This window comes from Pagrus major, chromosome 1, assembly GCF_040436345.1.
Source record: "Pagrus major chromosome 1, Pma_NU_1.0".
Lineage (NCBI taxonomy): Eukaryota > Metazoa > Chordata > Actinopteri > Spariformes > Sparidae > Pagrus > Pagrus major.
This window is the reverse complement of record NC_133215.1, coordinates 19,729,579-19,750,409: the sequence shown is the minus strand read 5'-3', so window position 1 is coordinate 19,750,409 and position 20,831 is coordinate 19,729,579. Positions and strand designations below refer to the sequence as shown.

The 20,831-nt window shown below is 40.9% G+C and overlaps 1 protein-coding gene across 3 annotated transcripts in view; it reads left to right on the top strand.

Annotated features, from left to right (window-relative positions):
• The window catches only part of atf7ip (activating transcription factor 7 interacting protein), a 33,819-nt gene extending 14,030 nt beyond the window's left edge, over positions 1-19,789 (top strand). Inside the window, exons 1-14 of one of the 3 annotated variants that reach the window (XM_073468058.1) lie at positions 1,640-1,669; positions 5,887-5,939; positions 6,857-7,387; positions 7,552-8,011; positions 8,662-8,843; positions 8,962-9,099; positions 9,266-9,337; positions 9,428-9,501; positions 11,070-11,134; positions 13,149-13,814; positions 18,108-18,209; positions 18,326-18,406; positions 18,527-18,609; positions 18,899-19,789. In XM_073468058.1, coding sequence (XP_073324159.1) covers positions 6,863-7,387; positions 7,552-8,011; positions 8,662-8,843; positions 8,962-9,099; positions 9,266-9,337; positions 9,428-9,501; positions 11,070-11,134; positions 13,149-13,814; positions 18,108-18,209; positions 18,326-18,406; positions 18,527-18,609; positions 18,899-19,357 — 2,907 coding nt within the window. In that variant the 5' untranslated portion in view covers positions 1,640-1,669; positions 5,887-5,939; positions 6,857-6,862 and the 3' untranslated portion in view covers positions 19,358-19,789. Of the gene's footprint in view, positions 1-1,639; positions 1,670-5,886; positions 5,940-6,856; positions 7,388-7,551; positions 8,012-8,661; positions 8,844-8,961; positions 9,100-9,265; positions 9,338-9,427; positions 9,502-11,069; positions 11,135-13,148; positions 13,815-18,107; positions 18,210-18,325; positions 18,407-18,526; positions 18,610-18,898 lie in introns of those variants that run through there. The other 2 variants (XM_073468064.1, XM_073468051.1) reach the window with 2 other exon arrangements.
• The last annotated feature ends 1,042 nt before the right edge of the window (positions 19,790-20,831 follow it).

Sequence of the window (20,831 nt, the reverse complement as noted above, 5' to 3'; positions counted from 1 at the left end):
GTCATGTTAAAAATGGCTTGTTCTTTCTTTGCTGGTTATGGATTGATATCATATGTAATGACAGATTTTCTGCCATTTGCTTGGTCAGTGTAACCAAAAGATTGAGCCTTAAGAAGTCAGAGTTTCTTTAAAAAAGATGAAGAAATAAAAGGTGGAACAGTCTAAACCAGGCTCCTCCCCTTTAACTTTGACAGGCCTTGGAAGACACCTGGCCCATTTTTTTAAGCTCATTATTTATATATCCTCATTTTCCCAAGTCCTCCTTTCTAGGTGAACCTTCCATTATTTAAAAAGAGATGCCTTCGATCATAATTTTATTGGACATTGTGTTTTTTTTTTGTTTTTGTTTAGTTTGTTCCCATTAAAACCCACTTTGTAGTAGTGGGAGATTGAGCTGTTTGAGAGAAATCACAAAGTCTTTGTCTGGTCCAGTCGATTTCATTTTTTCTGGGGAGTCAAAAAATAGAGATTCTCCGAAGCCTGTGTCATTTTTTTAAAAGTGGAAACACAGGGAAGAGCAATAGACATTCAAGGAAGAAGCTACAATGTGTAGCGGGATGTGTTTTGAAGGATAAAGTGGGATCTGTTTTTGTGCTGTTTTTACAAACAGAACACTAAAGCGAACTATGAAACCATCAATTCCATCGATTTAGCCCAGTTCATGATGGATTAGCCTTCTGCATGATCTACAAGAGAGCTGATGTGAGATCACATTACATCCTGAGTACGGTCCTTATGTCGTCCACAAAGGTCGGATCATTAGAGGGATTGTAATAGGCTGACGCTAACCATGTACTCAGCTCAGTGGAAGCGAGTGCTCAGAGTACTGCACATGCGTATGTGAGCAGTACAGATATAATCTATCAAAATTTCAGGGGAGAGGCCAGAGGAAAGGGTTTATTTCCAGCTATGTCAGGGTTTCTAATTTTGTCTTTTGTTTGACTGGTGAAAAAAACCCATTATAGCACCATTATAAAAAGTAGGTGATAAACTTTCAATATATATATAGAACTACAATAAAGGTCAAGCTCTGCACTCCAGTAGTATTTCTGTGTGTTACAGTCATGTCCTTGACCTTATTTTTTGTTATTAAGCTTTCTTTGCCTATGGTGTTATTTTAGAGAGAAAGGTCCCCCCCCCTGCCCTCTGTCAGAATGGTTTAGTCCGTGCTGGCTGTAGATTTCCATACTGTGGACTAGTTTGTGCTAGAGTTGGGGGATGGGTGTTGCTTAGCAACAGTCTGTGCAGTGTACTTCCTCTCTGTCTGTGCGCTGCTAGCTAGGGTTGGTTTTGATAATCACCACGCTGTACATCAAAATGTTGTAGGCACAAGATTTGATTTGTGTGCATTTGTGACACTTGCAAATATATCATGTACTCTGTGGGTGTCTTCAGAAAGAATTAGAAAATTAATCAAATTTTGTCTTTCATAGTATCTATTACAGCAGACTGCTGTGTCAGGGGCATTGGACTAAGCTTCCTTTTTAAAGGCTTTGATTATAGGCCACACACCCTTTATAGAACATACCCCTGCAAGGAACAAGATGGACTAGTCCTAACTGAGCCCCTCCTCTTTTCTTTTATGTTCTGCTGCTGGCCTCTCAGTCGCTCCCTGTTCTCACAATCAACAAATACATGGAAGGCCTCAATCCCACGCATCCTGCTAAAGGTTGACATTTCTTTGCTTTTAAAGCATGTTTGACATTTCTCTCAATTATTTAATCCTAACTCATCTTTTGTCATTGCAGCTTCACACTCTTCTCAAGGTTAGCTCTGGCTGCTGTTGCTATGCTAGTTGAAGAAGGCAGAGTTTTGGCTTACTGCTTGTGTTTGTTTTGTTTTTTTAACAGGAAACATTCATTTCAGACATTCTGTCACTGTCAGGGAGTTTGCTGTAAATGTTCTCTGACGTAGCTGATCAACAGCGCTGGAAGAGACATTTTGTTACCTGCATCACTGCGCGCGACACTAGTAGTACGCAAGCTTCTTAAACATTGTTGTTCTTGGTCATACTCGCAACTTTGAGCTCAGTAACGGAACTTAACTTGAACATGCATGTTCTGCATCCACGCTGTGCATGTACATATTTATAGTGCTGTCAAGACATTTGTAGTTGTGTGATATAAATTCCGTCTGTATGTGAATCTTACAGGTGTTCAAGCAGTTAAAGCATTACGAACAATCATTAAGGTGGCCAGTAATTTTTTATTTATTTGTTATATCTTGATGCAGCTCTGTCTGGCTGCATGTCAAACCCGCAGGATTGTTTTCATTCAAACAGAAGGTCAATTAATACCACATTTATTTTAACGTACCATGGTAGGTCAAATGGTGGAAGGACTGCTGTTGTGGCAAAAAGCTTTGGACAGAATTTGGGCATCTTCTCATCATCCCTAACACGGAATAATTGTAGAAGTAGTTTTTCTGTTTCAAAACAACATGTTGGAGTCGAAGTGCGCCTACAAAATGCTGCTTAAATTATTTTTTATTTGCCTAAAGTGGCCCTGCAAAGCTCCGCCAACTGACGCACACTGTCAGAGTGGATATTTTTACTGAACTTGCTTGTTGCTCTTTATTTGTTCATGCTGCACTGGGGTTTACTCACAGACTGTACAGTCTGTAAATAAAAAGGTTTCAGTGTTTTAATGGAGCATCATGATGCGTTTTTTGGTGTAGCCAGAGCACAGCAGGTAACAACAAACAAAGGTTTGGAAATCAATCTGTGTGTTGGATAGCAACCCATTTAAAAAAAAATGCTCTCATTTCTATCAGTCGAGACATACCTGCTAATGGAGATGAATAATACTACATTAAAAACATGTATCACAGTCTGGATGCTGTTCTAGGGAGGCTAACTTGCTTTGCCAAATTGCACATGCTTGTCCATGAACTGTATCTCAACCAGAAATGTCTTGCACTTTGAGTTTGTAATCAGTTTTCTTATTATCTTTAAAACAGCCTTGAATCATGTTTGGCAAGATTTGGTGCAGAGTATGTGTAAATATGGTTGTATCTTCAACATTTAAACCAATAATGTGATACCTTTGTCATGAAGGAAAATGTTTTGATGGTCATCTTATCTGTGTGATGGGAATGCCAAGTTTTTCTTGTTTGCTTGGCATCAGAGAGGCTTAAACTTGAGTTGTCCTACTGCAGACTGACTCCCTAGTCATCCTGCTTTCGAATTAGTTAGAGAGACTTGCATGTCTAGTTTGAGTTACTGCCACTTTACAACATTGGACAAGCAGCACAATAGCTACTCACCTGGTGTTGAAAGAGGTCTGCAGAGGCAAAGGTCTGAGACAACAAGCACTTGTTTTGCAACTTGAGAGAAAGGAAGTTGTCTTTAACCAGAGTGAAGGTGGGCAATCTTTCCTTGTCTTCTGTTTTTGATGCCTCCAGCTCAGCACAAAGTCATTTGTGAAAACTTCTTTATGTATGGTAGCCTAGTTACCAAAGCGTGACTGAGAAGACGTTCTAACAATGAACACAGTCGAGTGAAGCAATGTTTTAAAGAAAAAAATAATTATTGAAATGTGCTGGAAGTTGTGTAAGCTGTCTGTTCTGTGCATTGAAATCAGAGCAAGTCGGACAGACTCCATCGACTCCTGTCAAATTCATTACCAGTAGGATTGCGTGAAACTGAAGATGCATCAATTCTGATGATAGGATGATAGGAATAATGAAAGTCTGCTAAATGTTTAGTGTCAGCAGTCATTGCGTAGTATCACAGGAAACAAGCATGACTTGTATGAAACATCATTGGGTTTAAATTCAGACCCATGCATTTTCACCTCGGAGACATCAATTTGTCTGGGCGAGGAATAAAATAAATATTCCTACGTGTAAATGAAGCTTTTACGAGAATTTAAGCACTGGTGCCTTTTTTTCTTTGTTAGAAATTATTTTTGGCTTTCAGTGACTGGATTGGAGGTGTGCATTAAATGCCACACCTATGTCTGCATTCTCAGCTGACACCTGAAGTGACTGTGAGGTTCAGACTCACTCACTGACGTAGCAACAGATAACCCTATTACTAAATATGAGCTGATAAAGTTGAATGAGTTCTTATTCTTACCAGAGTTAATCTTCATATAATGTACACACAAGAAAATTTATTTATAGATTTAAAAATAATTTAGAAAATGTTTAAGTTTGGCTAATTAAACATTTTTGTTAAATATAACAAAGTTTATATATTCTACAGTTTTTTTACACATTGCCAACTTGCTGAAGCCTCAGGCTGATGAGAAAATCCATATGAAGCAGGTTGGTGCTCCAACCAGATATATATGATAGAGAATCCTGTTCAGCTAGCTACTGAGAGCTCAGTCTGGCAGCAAACAGCAGAGCTGGTGGCCATTTTGAGTTTCTGAACTGAATCCAGGCGCAGTAAATGAGGCCGTAGGATGGGGGAGGGGGATATTGTGCTCTGCGCAGTGTGCAATAACATTGGAATGTGAAGTGTACCAGTGATCGTGCTCGCACTTTACATCGCTCTTTACTTCACATCCTTACTTTTGACATGATGCTTTTTTTAGGTTAAAATCAAAGCAATTTTGTTGAAATATCTTTCCACAGAAGTTTGTCATTGCTGATATGACAGCAGAGCAGGAATGGCTTACAGTGCGTATGCGCCAGCATCTCAGTGTGCTGCATGAGCTTTACAGTGTAAAGTATACACTCAGTCCCTATCAGTCATCTTAGTGATCATTGCATTTTCCCTCGCACATGTGACAGCTTGCTAAGTTGCAAAATACACATAGCTAAATTAAACAAGTCCTTTTCAGATGGCCCTGTCTGCTGCAGTCTTTTAGGTCAGCAGTGCAGTAGCAGTAAAGCTAACGAACTTTACAGTGTTAAACTGAAGCAGCTCATTGCTCTCACCAGATAAGATTTAAAGATTATGTCAATATAATAAATGGTTTTATCTGTTCTGTTCATACGCTGAAACCGACAGACATGTTTATCTACATGCAATCTCCTCCATCTGAACATGTCTGCTTTTTGTCATAATATTAGAGGTGTGTTTACAGACAGACCAATTGATCTCAGAAATGCAGTCAACATGTTAGCAGCTGAAAAACAAGCCCCTGTGGCTGCACATTCATGAGCTAAAATTCGGGTCGGTGAAGTTGTTAGTGTTAAAGCTTCTTCCCTCTCTGTCCACTGTTCTGGAAAGAGCCATTTCCCTGTTTTGAATCTTTTTCTGTGTGTGCTTTGGTTAGAATGTCACGTATCTAACTGGGTTCTGTTAGCCTGCTGTCTTGCTTGCAAACAGCTTTTTAGTTACTGATACATTTATTGTTATACTGCATTCACAACTGACAGTTGTTAAGCATACAGCAGAAATATCTCTATAAATAAGTTTTTTTGTTTTTTTTGTTGAATGCGAACAGGAAGTTAGCTTCAAAATTGCTAAGACTGCAACAAAAATGATTTTACATGAAGGAGAAAAAATACTTTTGTAAAGCTTTGTTGGCAAAGAACAGTATTATTGTAGTAGCAAAATGATGTTGAAGGGCTTAGGAATGATATCAGTGTCCTTTTACATATTCACATCCTGATGGGTGGTCTGTTGTATGGTGTAATGTAATTTTATCAATCGTAAATAAATGTGGATATATACTTTATTGTCATTAACATAATTTTACTTCCAGTTATAAGAAATTTGCTGTGACCCCACGAATAAATATCTTCTTTTGGAGCCAAGGGCTCAGTTACAGCTCGAGGGATGGAGACAGACTGCTTAATTCAGTGGAGCTAAATTTAGGGTTACACTTTGATTTGCATGGCCTGTGGTTTTTATACAAAGTTGATGTTATCTTCCTAATTTGAAGCTATAATATAAAATTGACTTAAAAACTACATCTTTTTTTCCCTCAGATTGCCGAAGAATTCTGTGGTAAATCCATGACCAGGAACATTTCGGCTTGAAGGTGAGTAATTCATTCGTGATTTATTTAGTGTATACACTGCATGTTACATAATATCGTAGCACATTTCTTGTTTGCTACTGAATGTTAAATGAGAATTCTACTGCAGCACACAGCTTAAATGCTTTTCTACTTATGTTTGACTTCTAGAAAAAGATGATTAAATTATCACATACATATAAATGAATATATATAAAACATGACAACTAGCCTTAACACTGCAATGTGTGCAACAATCAGAACTGTGTACGGATAATCTTTCATGCTTAACATAGCCTCTATACTGCTGCCAACACAGCCTCAGTTTGCCTCTTCTGATTTGATGAGGGTTGAGCCAATAGGAACGTGGGGGGATGGGAGGAATAGGAGAAAGGTTGGGTTGCTGCTGTTGTTAACTTCAGTGTCATTTCTGAATCGGGGCTTAGGTAAACATGAAATCCTTAGGTTAATCAGAAAATTAAGATAAGGGGAATTTGTCAGAGCAGTTCAAGCTTTTCTGACTGACATGCAAAAGGCTGTCTGGCTTACTGAGCTGCACCTTGACTTTTGTTACTTTAGGACAGACACAACATTGTGTAATCAGGCAGTATGGATCTGTCTGATTTAGTTGGATACTGAGTCAAATTTGTGGTAAAGAAACAGGCTGTTGGGGAACATTTTTGCATGCAGATCTCTATGAAAGAAGAACCTTCTAGAAAAGAACAAACAAGAAAGCCATGGGGCTCTCCATTGACCTCTAGTGGTTTCTCTGAAACTCTGCAGCCATTTCTTTGCTGTGCAGTGCGCAACGTCCAGGACAGGTTCATAAGCGGAAGAGACTGTGACTGTGCACTCTAGCAGCTGTCATGATGGTTTTATAGATCTTTCCTAGATTCATCATGTCCTTTGATAGCATCTAATCTCTCCTTGTCAATTCACAGGCAGCAATGGAAGTTGTTGTGACAGAGGAGAAGAAGAAGATTTTCCGTGCTAGGAAAACTATGAAGATCAGTGATCGACAGCAACTTGAGAGTCTTCACAGCACTTTGTTGACAGCGGCTCCAGCTCTGTCTGAGGCACCTTCACCACCTCTGATGAATGGCACTCACAAAGAGGATGGACAGAAAGCGGCGGACAAGGAGCAAAACAACATTTCGGACTCTAACTCGCCCCCCGCTACATCCCCTGCCTCACCGGCCTCTCTCAGCTCTCCTGCTCCTTTCCTGTCCTTAAATCTGTCCCCTTCCCCTGCCTCATCACAAAGCCCAAAAGCAAAGGATGACACTTCTCCCACATCACCATTCCACTCTCTTAACTTTGAACTGAAAAAGATGCAGGAGGAGGACGACGAGGAGGAGAAGAAAGGTTCTTCGCCGTCTTCTCCAAAGGAGTCAATTACACCAGCATCAACAGAATCTAAGGACAACAAGGAAAAAGATGCAGAGGTGAACTCAGAGGAGGAAAAGAAAGAGGTAAATCTTAGGACATTGTCACAAACGTTCACTTTTTAAGATCCAGTATGAACCAACTGGATTTATATTGGATTTGTTTAGACTGTGAGGGTTGATGTTGAAATGTTGGACTGAGCGTCCAAAAATCTTTTAATTATTTTTTGTTTAATTATGCTCTTCCTCAGGCTGAACAGACTACAACAAAGGACTCAGCTGTGGATTCGGCAAAGGATTCCTCTAAAGATTCAGATCTACGTTCACCTGCGCCTCCTCCAGTAACTGACTGCACTGAACCAATGGAGACAGATAATGACAATATAAAGGCCAAGGACCCTGAGGCCACCACAGCTAAAATAAAAGATGAAAAACCTTCTTCCCCCAAATGTACCGCTTCCAATTCCTCTCCACCATGTCCTTCCTCGTCTCGTCCAGTGTCCTCCTCTAGTGTGGATGTAAAACAAGAAAAGAAAGTCAAATTGGAAAAAAAAGAAGAGGAGAAAGGAAAAGAGGACGTGAAGAAGGGATCAGTAAATGAGGCAAAAATGGAGGTCGACACAGTGAAAGTAGAGACCAAAAAGATTAAAACTGAAGATGGTAAAACCACAAAACCGTCTCGGCCATCATCCACTCCACCATCTAGCACAGGTATGAGAGAGTATAATTTATGTCTGATAGCTATACGATGACTACTCCTCATTGATAAAGTATTGCATATCAATAGCAATTCTGGGCAGACAAATATCCTTTTAACCCTAGTATGGGTCAAACTGCAAAGGTTTTGTCAAAAAGGCCTTCTGTCAAAAATGTGCCCTATTGAAGTCATGTCACTTGACTAAATTAGACTCTACATAGGACCTCCAGAGTCACAGAAGATATTATACAAGTTGAAACGTGTGACATAAAGTTCTACTTTAAGATACTACAACAAAGTTTAAATCTGTTTGTAAGCAATTTTTTTTAAGTTACACATCCAATGGAAAGTTCAGTATAAATGTAATTGGACCTATATCGCTGGAATTATGCTAACTAGTTTTCCTAGACAAAAGTGAAACTGAAAGATGCAAAAATGAAGTAAGACGCTGTAAGCTTGTAGTAAGTAGTAGTAAGTAATCCTGAAAAACTATTAGTGTGTCATCTCAGAAATCTGATTTGCCTGTTCTTTTTCATCCTGCTTCAACTGAGAGTGACTGAGACCTCAAACAGAAGAGTGCGAGTAGGCAAAGAATGCATAAAAGATTAAGGAGAATGAACGGCACACATAGGGTACAAACCTGACTTTGTCTTTGTTTCCCAAGTAGTGCAAGAAGACAAGGGCTCCACCTCTGGACTGAAGCGCACTTTATCAGAGGGTCATGACAAAGAAGAACCAACCATAAAAAGAGAGGGCAAAAGGCCCAAGGTGGAGCGTGAGGAGCTGGAAGCACAACTGGAACTTAAAATCACTGCAAAAGCTGGGAGTCACCATAAACTTGAAAAGGTTTGTATGAAACTATCCTGCTGAACAGAATGTTTCCAACAAGTCTTATCCAACTGAACTCTGCTTTGTGCAAGAGGATATTGAACATGTCATACTTAATTCTATTTTGCCCCTTTAGATTGTGCAACAGCTGGTAGATGAACGGTTGAGGGCCTTGCAGGCGACCATTTTTGACCAACATTTCGAAGAGCTGAAGGACAGAGTGGACAAGATCGACTGTGCCAATAAACACCAAACTGCGATTAACACACTCCAAGTAAGTAGATGCTAACCTTGTAATGTAATTTTTTTATAACACGAACACATGCAGCCTTTTAAGATGCTTTTTGCTGATTTAAAAGTATGTAGTCAAGGAGCAGCTAATTCCAGTTATTGGCGTGGCACACATCTTAAGTGCACCTCTCTGTCTACTATTTGTTTAGGCCAAGATAGCGCGGCTAGCAAAAAAGTTTGGGGAGGCCAATCAGGCATCAGAGAACAAAAAGAAAAATGAGGTAAGAAATCGTTGCAGGCAAAAATCTTTGCACCTATACGAGTGATGTTGTTTCAGAATTTTCTGACAGCATGTTGTCTGATTCTTGCAGGCTCTCGCTGCTGCTGCTGCTGCCGCAGCTGCTGCTAAGGTTGCAACTGTCACAAACAGCCCTCAAGCTCAACGGTAAGTGTCCACGCCTTAAACTTTACGATATGTTTTATTTTTATTAAGCAATTAAGCAGTGACGTTTTCAGAGTTTATTGGAAGTGATTTTCATCACTTACCTGCAGGCTCACAAGTTTGCCAGACCATTTCATCATGTGACAAAATATTTTGAATTATCAAATTTGACAGCATAAATGTATTTAAACTGCACTTTGGTATTTTGTGTGAATATAATTTGGCCTTTGTATGAACGTGACAATACCGGACTGAAGCCAGTACAACATACAAAGCCGTTCACAGCGTGAATAGTTGACATTGTCCCAGGTTGCTATCTGTAATCACTAGAGACTGATTTTAAAACTAAAGGACAGAATAAAAGAATCCCTCCCTCCTCCAAATCCATACCTTTTCGGTAACCAAGAGTCCATGTCCCTTGTTCGGTTTGTCAGAACTTATTCAAACTCTTAACTTCACTCCAAACATTTCTTAAGACTGGTTTGGAATAAACAAACTCACATGCCAGTCTGTGTTTTGCACCTGCAAAGTAACCCCGCATGGGTCCAGGTCCTGAGTCTTGTGACGTTCAACAATGTGAAGCCTGAGCGTTTTCCCCAGGCAGTGCAGAGTGTAGTTAAAACTGCACCTCTCCTCCCAACAGCGTGCTGCGTCGACAGACAGTTGAGCCGCAGCCTGTGGTTCCCAAAGAGAGAGTAGAGCCCTCTGTTGGTGAGACTGCTGCACTGTCTGTCAAGGAGAAGGAAGAAGCAGAAATCAAGGAGGACAAGGACAAAGACATGTTACGTCATATTGCCATGGCAAACAAGTTGGCAGAATTCAGTGAAGGACACTGCAGAGCAGACATCAAACTCCGCCCAATTACTTCCCAATTGGAGAAAGTGCTGTACCACAACTGCAGGAGAAGCTCAGGGAATCCCAGACATGACCGCTACGCATCTTACATATTCCGCTACCTGGTCCCTTATGATGACTACTGTGACTGGGTCGCAAAGGTCAATTATGTTGGATTAATGGGCAAAGATGCACTGCCCACGAACTTAAGAAGGGCAATAAGGATGTACATTGATCATCGATTCCCTATGCTGTCATGTGACAGCTGGAGGGAGATTCGCGACGTTATCAATGAAATACTGCGAGTGAAGAGAAGACCGGAATTCTTTCGAGAATATGATGAAAGAACTAATGTGACACTTTGACAGTCTTGTGTTACAGGAACAGAAGCATACTGGGACAATTGTCATTATGCATCAATGAAATCATCAAAACATTTTGTTCAGATATCACTCTCACTACATTTAGATTCTCTCAGCGTTCTTAAAGATTAACTGCATATTGGGAAGGAGATGAATTCCCGGTGACTGAACTATACTCACATACTGACGAATGCTTTAATGAAAACTCTGACATGTACTTCTATTATGAGGTGGAATCTTAAGTTGTTCAAAGATGACTGTATAAAATTGAATAAAATGAAACATTAGTATCATTACACATCGTCGTCTTCCTGTTGTGGACACATACAGCTCTAAGCGTGAACAGCTCTAAGCACAAGCAATCTTTCTAAACAGGCTAGTCCGGACTTCCATGGAGGTAAAGCAGACTCCAACAACTGTTTCTTCATCCGGCACAGCTGGTGAGTAGCAGGATTTCCTTCATGCTGGATATTGTGTTGGTCTTTTACTTTAGAGCAGTGAGCAGTGTCAACTCCCAACAACAAAATTGTGGGATTGTGTTGTGTTTTGAATCATGTACTTGTTACCTGTTTCTTTGCAGGCTTTTCATTTGTTCATGTGGTTCTGTCTTGATGCTGTGGTTTCCTTCCACAGTACAAAGACATTTTTTTTTAAATATCAAAACTAATAATGAATTGATGCTACCACTGATGCTACCTGGTTCCCTCGTCTCAAAGTCAATGGGTTTCTTGAATGATTTTTTCGGTTAAATGCCTGTGGTTATCATATTTACACGTTTTGTTCTACGACACAAAATACATCATTTTATGTCACATAAATTCATTTTAAAGCGCTTACGTGTCATAAAAATGGCGATTGCTAAAAAGTGGCTAAATGAGACTTTTGAAGTTGTCAGGGACATTAAACTTCATCATGCCAAACACAGAGACTCACTAGTCCGTCTTTACAGGCTGACTTTAATTACAAACTATTCTAACTCAAATGTTACACCTTGGAGCTTTTTCAACTTACAGAAAACGTGTAAAGTAATTGTGTATTAAGACGCTTAGTGTTGGTGACCTTTAAGTCATGTGACCGCAATGTAGTCTGTTTATAGCCTTAGCATTAACATTAGCATTTTGCTTCTAGCAATTTAATTACGCTTCGAAAATCTGAAAAGTGGTGGTCATCAGTGAAGATTAGCCTTGCAAAACATGCAAGTATCAAAAGCTTGGGTTTGCCACAGAGCTTTTTTCAGCAATTATCCAAAATCCAATTTTAAAAATTGGCTTTTTGACGAGCAAACAATGAAACTTCCAGTATGGCCTACAAAAATACATCATCCCTACACCACTCTATTGCCTATGCAGCCAAACACAGAGGGACATAGTCCTTCGTTACCATAAACATTTTAATTTGAGTCAATCTGACATACACTGTCCAGCTGCTGTAAATACTCACTAGAATACTGAATCTGCAAATAAAAATCAGTTTACTCTTGTTTGAGTAATGTGTGCAAAAAAACTGGCCAGCTGTCATGGGAAGTTGTTAAAAATGTTTTCTTTTGTTGTTTTTTTTTAAGTGTTAATTTGTGAGATGTTTTCAGTAGGAATGATTGGCATGGGCCTACGTGCCACAGACAGTCTTGAGGAAGTTGGAATGTAGAGTGATGGGCTAAAGCATTGTTGTTTTTGGTCTGAGATTTATTGACGGTAACAGAAATACAAAAAATCAGTGCCGTTATCCTTCAAGTTTCCTGGTTGTGATTCAATGAGTCTGCATGTAACTGCTGCAATAGTGCTGTTTTTTGCCCATTGCATGCTGTAATAGAAATTAACTTTAATGACTCTGCTTGCAAAAACAAATGATGGATATAATGACAACCAACCTGTCTCTGTTTTTTGCACCCTTTGAGTAAAGAAGTATTTGATTACAGTTACACACAAAATGTTGTTTAATAGACCATACTCACAGTTGGCCATTTTCCTGTCTTCGTGGTCAGGTTGGGAAGCTCATATTTTGTACTGCTGTCATATAAATGCAGGGAATCTGACAAATAGTTTCAACACTCCCAGATTAATCAGCTACTGAAAAGAAAAATGGATAGTGAAAATAAATAAATGTGTCCAAGATGTGTGATGATATATCTGAATTTATTTATGCCTTTCCTATCATATCGCGTATAACTATCAAGTGGTGATGTTACGTAGGAAGGGGTTGAATGCTAAATACAAGATTACTTGCATGCTGTGAAAAATTGACTTTACTTTTCAGTTGCTGATCACTTAGGAAACTGAAATCATAACAATTTCTCCTAGTATTTGCAACCTGGAACAGAACAGTCCAACATTTGAGCTTCCCATCCTGAATGTGACATCAGAGGAAAATGGCTGCTGTGTGAGTGTGGTCCATGAAAACCTCAGTAAAACGCCCAATCACATTCTGAAACATGCAATTATTTCCTGTTTTCCTCAGGAACTCCAGTCATGTCAGCACAGTTAGTCCCCACCGCAGCTCAAGTCACAACACCCACCTCCACTACCATGGTGACACAGGCCCCCATCCTCCAGCTGATCACCTCCACCTCTAATGCTGTCTCCAGCTTGGCCACTGGCATCACCACTCAGAGTCCCACGGGCACCCTGCTCCTAAAGACGGCCTCTGGGAGCAGCATGATGACTACTGGCCAGCCGCTGCTCATCCAGCTGCCTTTATCAATGGCTAACGGCCAGGCGGGAACGCTGGTCAACATTCCTGTTTCCTCTTTGTCCGCAGCCAGCTCGCTCAACAAGGTTAAAACCACTTCTTCCACCGCCACTTTTATACTCAAGCCCGCTCCCGCCATCACCACAGCACCGGTCTCTGCGCCAGCTGCTGCCACTGCCCAAGCAATCCAGGCCTCCACTGGCCAGATGTCGTCTACCCAGATCTCTCTTGCACGTGCTGTCTACCAGGGGGGCGCTGGGGGGATAACTACACCCAACGCAGGAGTATCAGTGACCACAGCCAGGACGCCAGCTCAGTCTGTCTCTGTAGCAGGAGCTATGTCTTCGGCCTCCTCACCTGCAACTTCTGGGCCGGCAGCAACGGGTTCCACTGCTCCAGGACCACCACAAGGGACATCTCTGACATCAAAGACAGGTGAGTGTGTACTTGACTTAACAAGGCTGTTGTCTTTAGAGGTATTTAAAATGTCATATGACATCATAGGACATTTAACACTAGAATGGCCAAGACGGTCATTTTGACTGTTTTCAAATTTATATGTGCAATAACTTTGTTGAATGAAAAAATGCAATACTGCTGTTACCTGACTTTTCCTAAAAGTGTCTGTATTTTAATTTAAAATAGTTTTTATATAAATTACACAAAAGACAAAGAAAATATGATGTTTTACCTATTTCGGCCATAAGCAGTCATATTGACCGCACATCATTTCGCAGGGTTTCATTGTTACATTTTTTGCGCGGTTTGCTGCTTTGATTGTCTCTCGTCTCCAACTTGGTTCGCGGTCTCCAGCTGTGCTTCTCTGCGAATTTACTTGTAAGTTAGTTAATATAGTTGTACTCGTTATTATTGATTAGTTGTTATTGATATGTCTGCGATGGAGTTGAGCCGTCACAACATGTCCAAAAAGAAAAAGAAGGATGAAGAGGAATTTGAATACTGCTGAAGCCCTGAAGATGTTTCATAACTTGGACAGTGGTGATTCTGATGGAGGAGATCCATCAGAGCTCGGAAATGAAAGCAATCTTTCCTGGGTACACGAGAACACCTCCTCAGAGAGTGACTCAGAGTCTGTACCAAGGAAAAAGAGACGGCTTTCCCCGGCGGCTACAACGCTCAAGGTGAGCTCTGCTGCCCTGCGCTAAGTTATAGCCTGGGCTATTCACTTATTCTGCTGCTCATATTTTTATTATTATTATTATTAGTATCAGGCTATTAGTATTAGGCTATTAGTATTAGGATATTATTGTTGTTCTAGGCCTCCACGAACCAGCTCTTGAGCCCGCTGGAGTGCTCAGCCCTCCATTGGTGCCGTCTCAGCCGGAGGCGGCTGTGGAAAAGGGGAAGGATTGGGACAGTGTGGATGGTCTTTCAGCCAGATGGACGTCCAGGGAGAAGGCTGAGCCAAAATGTCCTGACGGAAGCTGCTAGCCCTACAGCGCATGCAAAGCGCAACGTCGGGGATGCGCTCACTGCCTTTCTGTGTGTGTTTGATGATGGCATGCTAAAGCACATCAGGGACTGCACTGTGGCTGAGGCTCATCGGGACCACAGCAACAGCTCGTGGGACCTGACAGTGGCTGAACTCAAAGCGTTCATAGCGCTGTTGTATGTCCGTGGCGCACAGTGCGCCAAAAACATCGAACTCGACAGTCTGTGGTCTGAGGAATGGGGCTTCCAGTTTTTCAGACAAACGATGACAAGAAATCGCTTCAGGGACATAATGAGGTTCCTGCGCTTTGACAGGAAAGAGACCCGATGTGTGCGTCTGCAGGACGACAATTTTGTCCTGGTGCGGGCCACTTTGGACCGGTTCATCCAGAACAGTGTAGCCTCCTACAAACCCGGCGCCAACATCACAATTGCTGAGCAGCTGTTCCCCACAAAGGCCCGCTGCAAGTTCACCCAATATATGGGGAAAAAGCCCGATAAATTCGGCATCAAATTTTGGTTGGCTGCAGATTTCGACTCCAAATACATGGTGAACGAAGCCAGAGTCTGTGATGTACTACAACAACACGAAGTACGGCGTGGACGTCCTGGACCAAATGGCGAGGGCGTACGCCGTCAAAGGCGGTACGCGAAGATGGCCAGTGGCAGTCTTCTATAACATCCTCGACCTGGCTGGGATCAATGCCCACATCTTATTCAAGGAGTGCACCAGCAGCAGGATAGCCCGGAGGACATTCCTGCAGCAACTGGCAGAGGAGCTGAGGGCAGAATACATGGAGGGGAAAGGGGCAGCAGTCGGCAGAAGGTGGGCAGCAGCGGAAGGAACCGCAGCAGCAGACACAGAAACGGAGGCAGTGCCAGGTCCGAAAGAGCTGCAAACAGAACAAAACATCAGACACTTGCAGCAAATGCCACAAGCCTGTGTGTGGCAATTGTGCGAGGAGAACGGAGGTCATCTGCGTAGACTGAGACCGCTGATCGCAACGGTATTGTCCCTAAAAGTACTTAATGTAATTAGTTTATAAAATTTGTATTATATAATTTTATGTTTTATTGTTCTATTGCCTAAACTTCTTTCTTTGCTCTTTTTTTGTTTTTGTTTTAGATCAGCTCGTTTCCAGCTTTTTCGATTATTTTTTTTTTTTTATTATATATTAAGTGCTAAAATAAGATGTTTCATAATCAAATAAGATACTTTTAATTGTTAATTTTCTTGTTCTGAGTTTTATCTATTAAAATCTTGTGTAAATATATGCAATAATTACGATTTGCTATGTGCGATGATATGAATATTAATAAATGTATAATTAAACTTGTTCAAATGTACATTTCGTGGGCAGCGCTGCAGTCGGCGCAAGGTGGGCAGCAGCGGAAGCAACCACCGCAGCAGCAGCAGACTAGGAAAAGGAGGCAGTGCCAGGTCCGAAAGAGCTGCAAACAGAACAAAACATTGCACACTTGCAGCAAATGCCACAAGCCCGTGTGGGCAGTTGTCAGAGTAGAGCGGAGGTCATCTGCGTAGACTGTGATCATTGATCGCAGTGCTATTGTCCCTGAAAGTACTTAATGTAATTAGTTTATAAAATTTGTATTATATAATTGTATGTTGTTTTATGTTCTATTGCCTAAACTTCTTTCTTGGCTCTTTTTTTGTTTTTGTTTTAGATCAGCTCGTTTCCAGCTTTTTCGGTTATTATTATTTTTTTATTATATATTATTAAGTGTTAAAATAAAATGCTTCATAATCAAATAAGATACTTTTAATTGTTAATTGTCTTGTTCTGAGTTTTATCTATTAAAATCTTGTGTAAATATATGCAATAATTACGGTTTACTATGTGCGATGATATGAGTATTGATAAATGTATAATTAACTTGTTCAAATGTACATTTCGGTGTTTTGTTTTTTAAAAAAAATATCATGACACAATGAATGCATTCATCACTCAATTGGGTATTTACATGAGAGATTATAGAGTTTAAAATCTGGTGGTCAAAATGACCGCTTACGGCCCTTCTAGTGTTAAAATGTGTATTACCATTGCTACAACAATGTGCCTTTCTGTGGTGTTCTGTGGTGTATCTGTTTGTCGTCTCACTTACATAATCGGTTGTCTTTGTCTTGACCAGAGGCTATTTTCAGACTGCAGACACAAGTGGCCCAAATATTTTTTTTCTTGTTATATGTGATCCAGGCCTGTTTTCCAATTTAATCTGATATTTTCTATTCTAATTTGGGCCAATTTCATATGTGGTCTTAAATCTGATACAGGTCTGATGTTTTCGCAATGCAACCTCAGTCATATCGGAAATGTATGTGACTTACACACTGCTCACTAGCCTGAACTGAGTGTCAAGTGCAAAAAGTAAAAGTAGCCCTGCAAAAAATCTGTCTCTGAAAAGCCTTTCACGGCGCAATCCCACCAATCATGGCTCTAACTCTGTATCCACCCATACACCTCCATACAGATGTAGGAGCCATTGCTCCACAAAAAGCCTTGGTTAAAATTTTGGTTGTTATCATCTGCTAAAGAATTGGCTGGCTTTCTACTCACATCAACTTAAAAATGAAACCGTAAACGCTGACTTCAGTGGCCTCTGTGTTTACTTCGGTATGACGATGATGATGTCATATGTGCGTTATTGTTCTATTGCACATCCCGGTCAGTTCAGGACCGTGATCTGTTCACACTGGAATGTTTTATTAGCCACTGAGAACTAGGGCTTTTTGGGAAATATCTTAACTAATTTCTTCTTATCAATATACAGATATTCAAGTACAATAATTTATTTTTTGTTACCATAGATATACAGGATATAATGGGTGTATGTATCTCTATCTTCCAAGTGTAAGATAGGGAGTAACTGCAATATCATGAGATGTCAGCTACTGAAGAATGTGGACACCATTCATTTTCAGTAAGCATGACTGATAATGAAAACATTCAAGGTCATCATCAGTGGTGTTTTTATAAAGGAAGGGAGGGGAACATTTGAAGCCGAGGTGTTCTCCTACAGTAAAGGATGATATAAAAGTGGATGTTTGATTATGTTCAGTAAATTGTGCCGAGGACCAGCTCAGTTTTTTGTATTCTGTGTTCGCTTACCATAAATACTTCATATCAGACCCTAAGGACTGCAGTTACCGTATTGTGGACTGCAAATTGTGTAGATGAGAATCTGATCCCATCCCAGTGTGAAGAGTCGCGAGGGGTGTTATTATTCCAAATAACATTTTTGTCTCTCTTTTCTCAGATAACCAAGCTACAGGATCCACTCCCGCCAAAGCAACGGCCCCAGGGGCACGACCCAAAGGCTCTGTCATCGATCTCACTGAGGACGATGATGATGTACAAGGTAAAGTTTTACCCATTCAACAAAATACATTTATTTGTTTTGCAACCAAAAATCACATTGATATTGTACTGAAAAGAGGCCTTTAGCCTAATTACTTTGTACTTTATGTTCTCCAGTGACAGGAGTGAAGAATCCCACTGCCATTGCAACGCCCTCATTGGTCCAGCGTCCTCACCCAGTCGTCAGCGTTCCCAACAGTAAGACCACCACTATATATTGTTGGCATGAAATGGTGATTTTGTGCTTGCATAGTGATAACGTGTGTATGTTGTGAGTTCTACATCTTAATCTTAATTTCTCGTGTGCTCTGTCCTCAGGTGCAGGAGCGAGGTTGTCCCCACAAAGCAATCAGAACTCTTCCAGCAATCCACAGTTGACAGTCCACCACCGCCCCCCACTGGTGAGGATTCAGAACTGCATTCAACATGTTTTGCACAACTGTGGTTATGTTATTCTGCAACTTAACTGTTAAGTCTTGGGTTGGCTGCCAAAAAGGCTACCATTGGAAGTTATCTTTTCCTGCCAGACAGGATTTTGACTGTAAAGGCTGTTTGGAATTTGAGATTTTGTGTGTCGCAGCTTTTTAAAGACTTTCTCCATAACCTTTTTTAGACACACTTTTCTATAATCATGATTACTGTCTGCTTTGAAATCATTCAGGAAATGCTGAACAGTTCTCTTTGTTACAGGACTCTCCACTGAAATCCCGTGCTGTAACCACTAGTACGCCGACCCGGGCTACCAGCATGGCGTTGCCCCCTCTCCCATCTGCACCTGCACCCCCACGCTTACCCCCAGAGGCTGAGCGGACCTCACTTCCACAGCAGCCTCAGCTGAAGCTGGTGCCAAGTCAGACCGGTATAGTGCTGTCCTGGTGTGTGGCAGAGACTGATCGGACCTGTGCGGCTGTAGAAAGCTATCACCTCTATGCCTTCCATCAAGACAACTCTAGCAGTAATGCATCACAGCAGCACTGGAAGAAGATTGGGGAGGTGAAGGCCCTTCCACTGCCTATGGCCTGCACACTGACCCAGTTCCAGTCCGGCTCCACTTATCATTTTGCAGTCCGAGCCAAAGACATCTATGGGCGCTTTGGCTCCTTCTGTGAACCTCAGTGCACAAATGTCATCAGTTCCAACTCTGGCTGAGCAGTTAGGAATGGACGTTTTTTTTTTTTGCATTTGAAAGTTCGTGAGTTCCTTTGCTGTTGCGTTGAACACTTACAGTATCTGTAAATATCTCTCTGCATAACGACTGGACATCTGACTGACTTGGAAAACTGAAGTGGCAAACGGTTGGTTCTCTCTGGTTATTGTATGTAATGTATTTTTTTGTGACTTAAGCTGTTGTAAAAAATTGGATTACCTTGCCCCTCCACCAAGTTAGATATTTATGTTGTCGACTCATGTTACTCTGACCCGGATGTCTTTTGCTTTACTTGAGAATACATGACAACATTAAAAGTGTAAACTCAGAATTGCACAGAAATGTATAAATGTGTGGTAGAAACTGAATGATAACTTTTGTAAATTTTGTCTGGCAACCAGACTTTGACAAACTCAATAAAAGGTTTTATTAAAGTCTTGGCTTACTTAGTTTATCTTCTGTTCTTTGATTCATAGATTGGTAATTAGAGATGCGACCAATCTACCACCTTGAATACAACAGTGAGAGACCCAATAGGATACAGAGACCTCTGTGATGAATGTCCCATGTTTTACCCATTCAAATGTGTATACAGTACTTGGCACTGAAGCACAGAATGCTTTTTATCTCCCTCGCATGGTGATCTGTATAGTTCGGCTGCAGCTTTGCTTTTTCCTCCGAAATCTCACGGCTGCGGTACACATCAGGCAGCCAATCAATCAGCTTGGTAAATGTTTTTGAGGATGGAAACGCAGTTGTTAGACCTCAATGACTGTTGTATTCAAGACTACCTAAACTGAGACCAAGTCATGACCAAGACCAAAGTATATCAAGACCGAAACAAGACCAAGACTTTGAAGGATTGAGACCAAGCCAAAGCCAAGGCGGAGTGAGACAGTTCAGACCAAGACCAGTGCGAGTCCCACAATGCATGCAACACTTACAGGTGCATCTCAAAGAATTGGAATATCATGGGGAAATTTCTTTTTTTTTTTGTGTGTGAATTAATTCAAAAAGTGAAACTTTCATATATTCTAGATTCATTATACATAAACTGAAATATTTTAAGCCTTTTTTTGTTTTAATTTTGATGATTACGGCTTAAGAAAATAAAAAATCCAGTATTACAAAATATTAGAATATTACTTAAGATCAAGCAAAAAAAGGATTTATAATACAGAAATGTCGACCTTCTGAGAAGTATGTTCATTTATGCACCTGATACATGGTCGGGGCTCCTTTTGCACAAATTACTGTGTCAATGCGGCGTGGCATGGAGGCGATCAGCCTGTGGCACTACTGAGGTGTTATGGAAGCCCAGATTGCTTTGATAGCAGCCTTCAGCTCGTCTGTATTGTTGGGTCTGGTGTCTTTTATCTTCCTCTTGACAATAGCCCATATATTCTCTAGTCTAATTCCTGTAAACAGCCCAGTTCCTGCTGGACATCACGGATTGATGAAGCCAGCAGAACCACG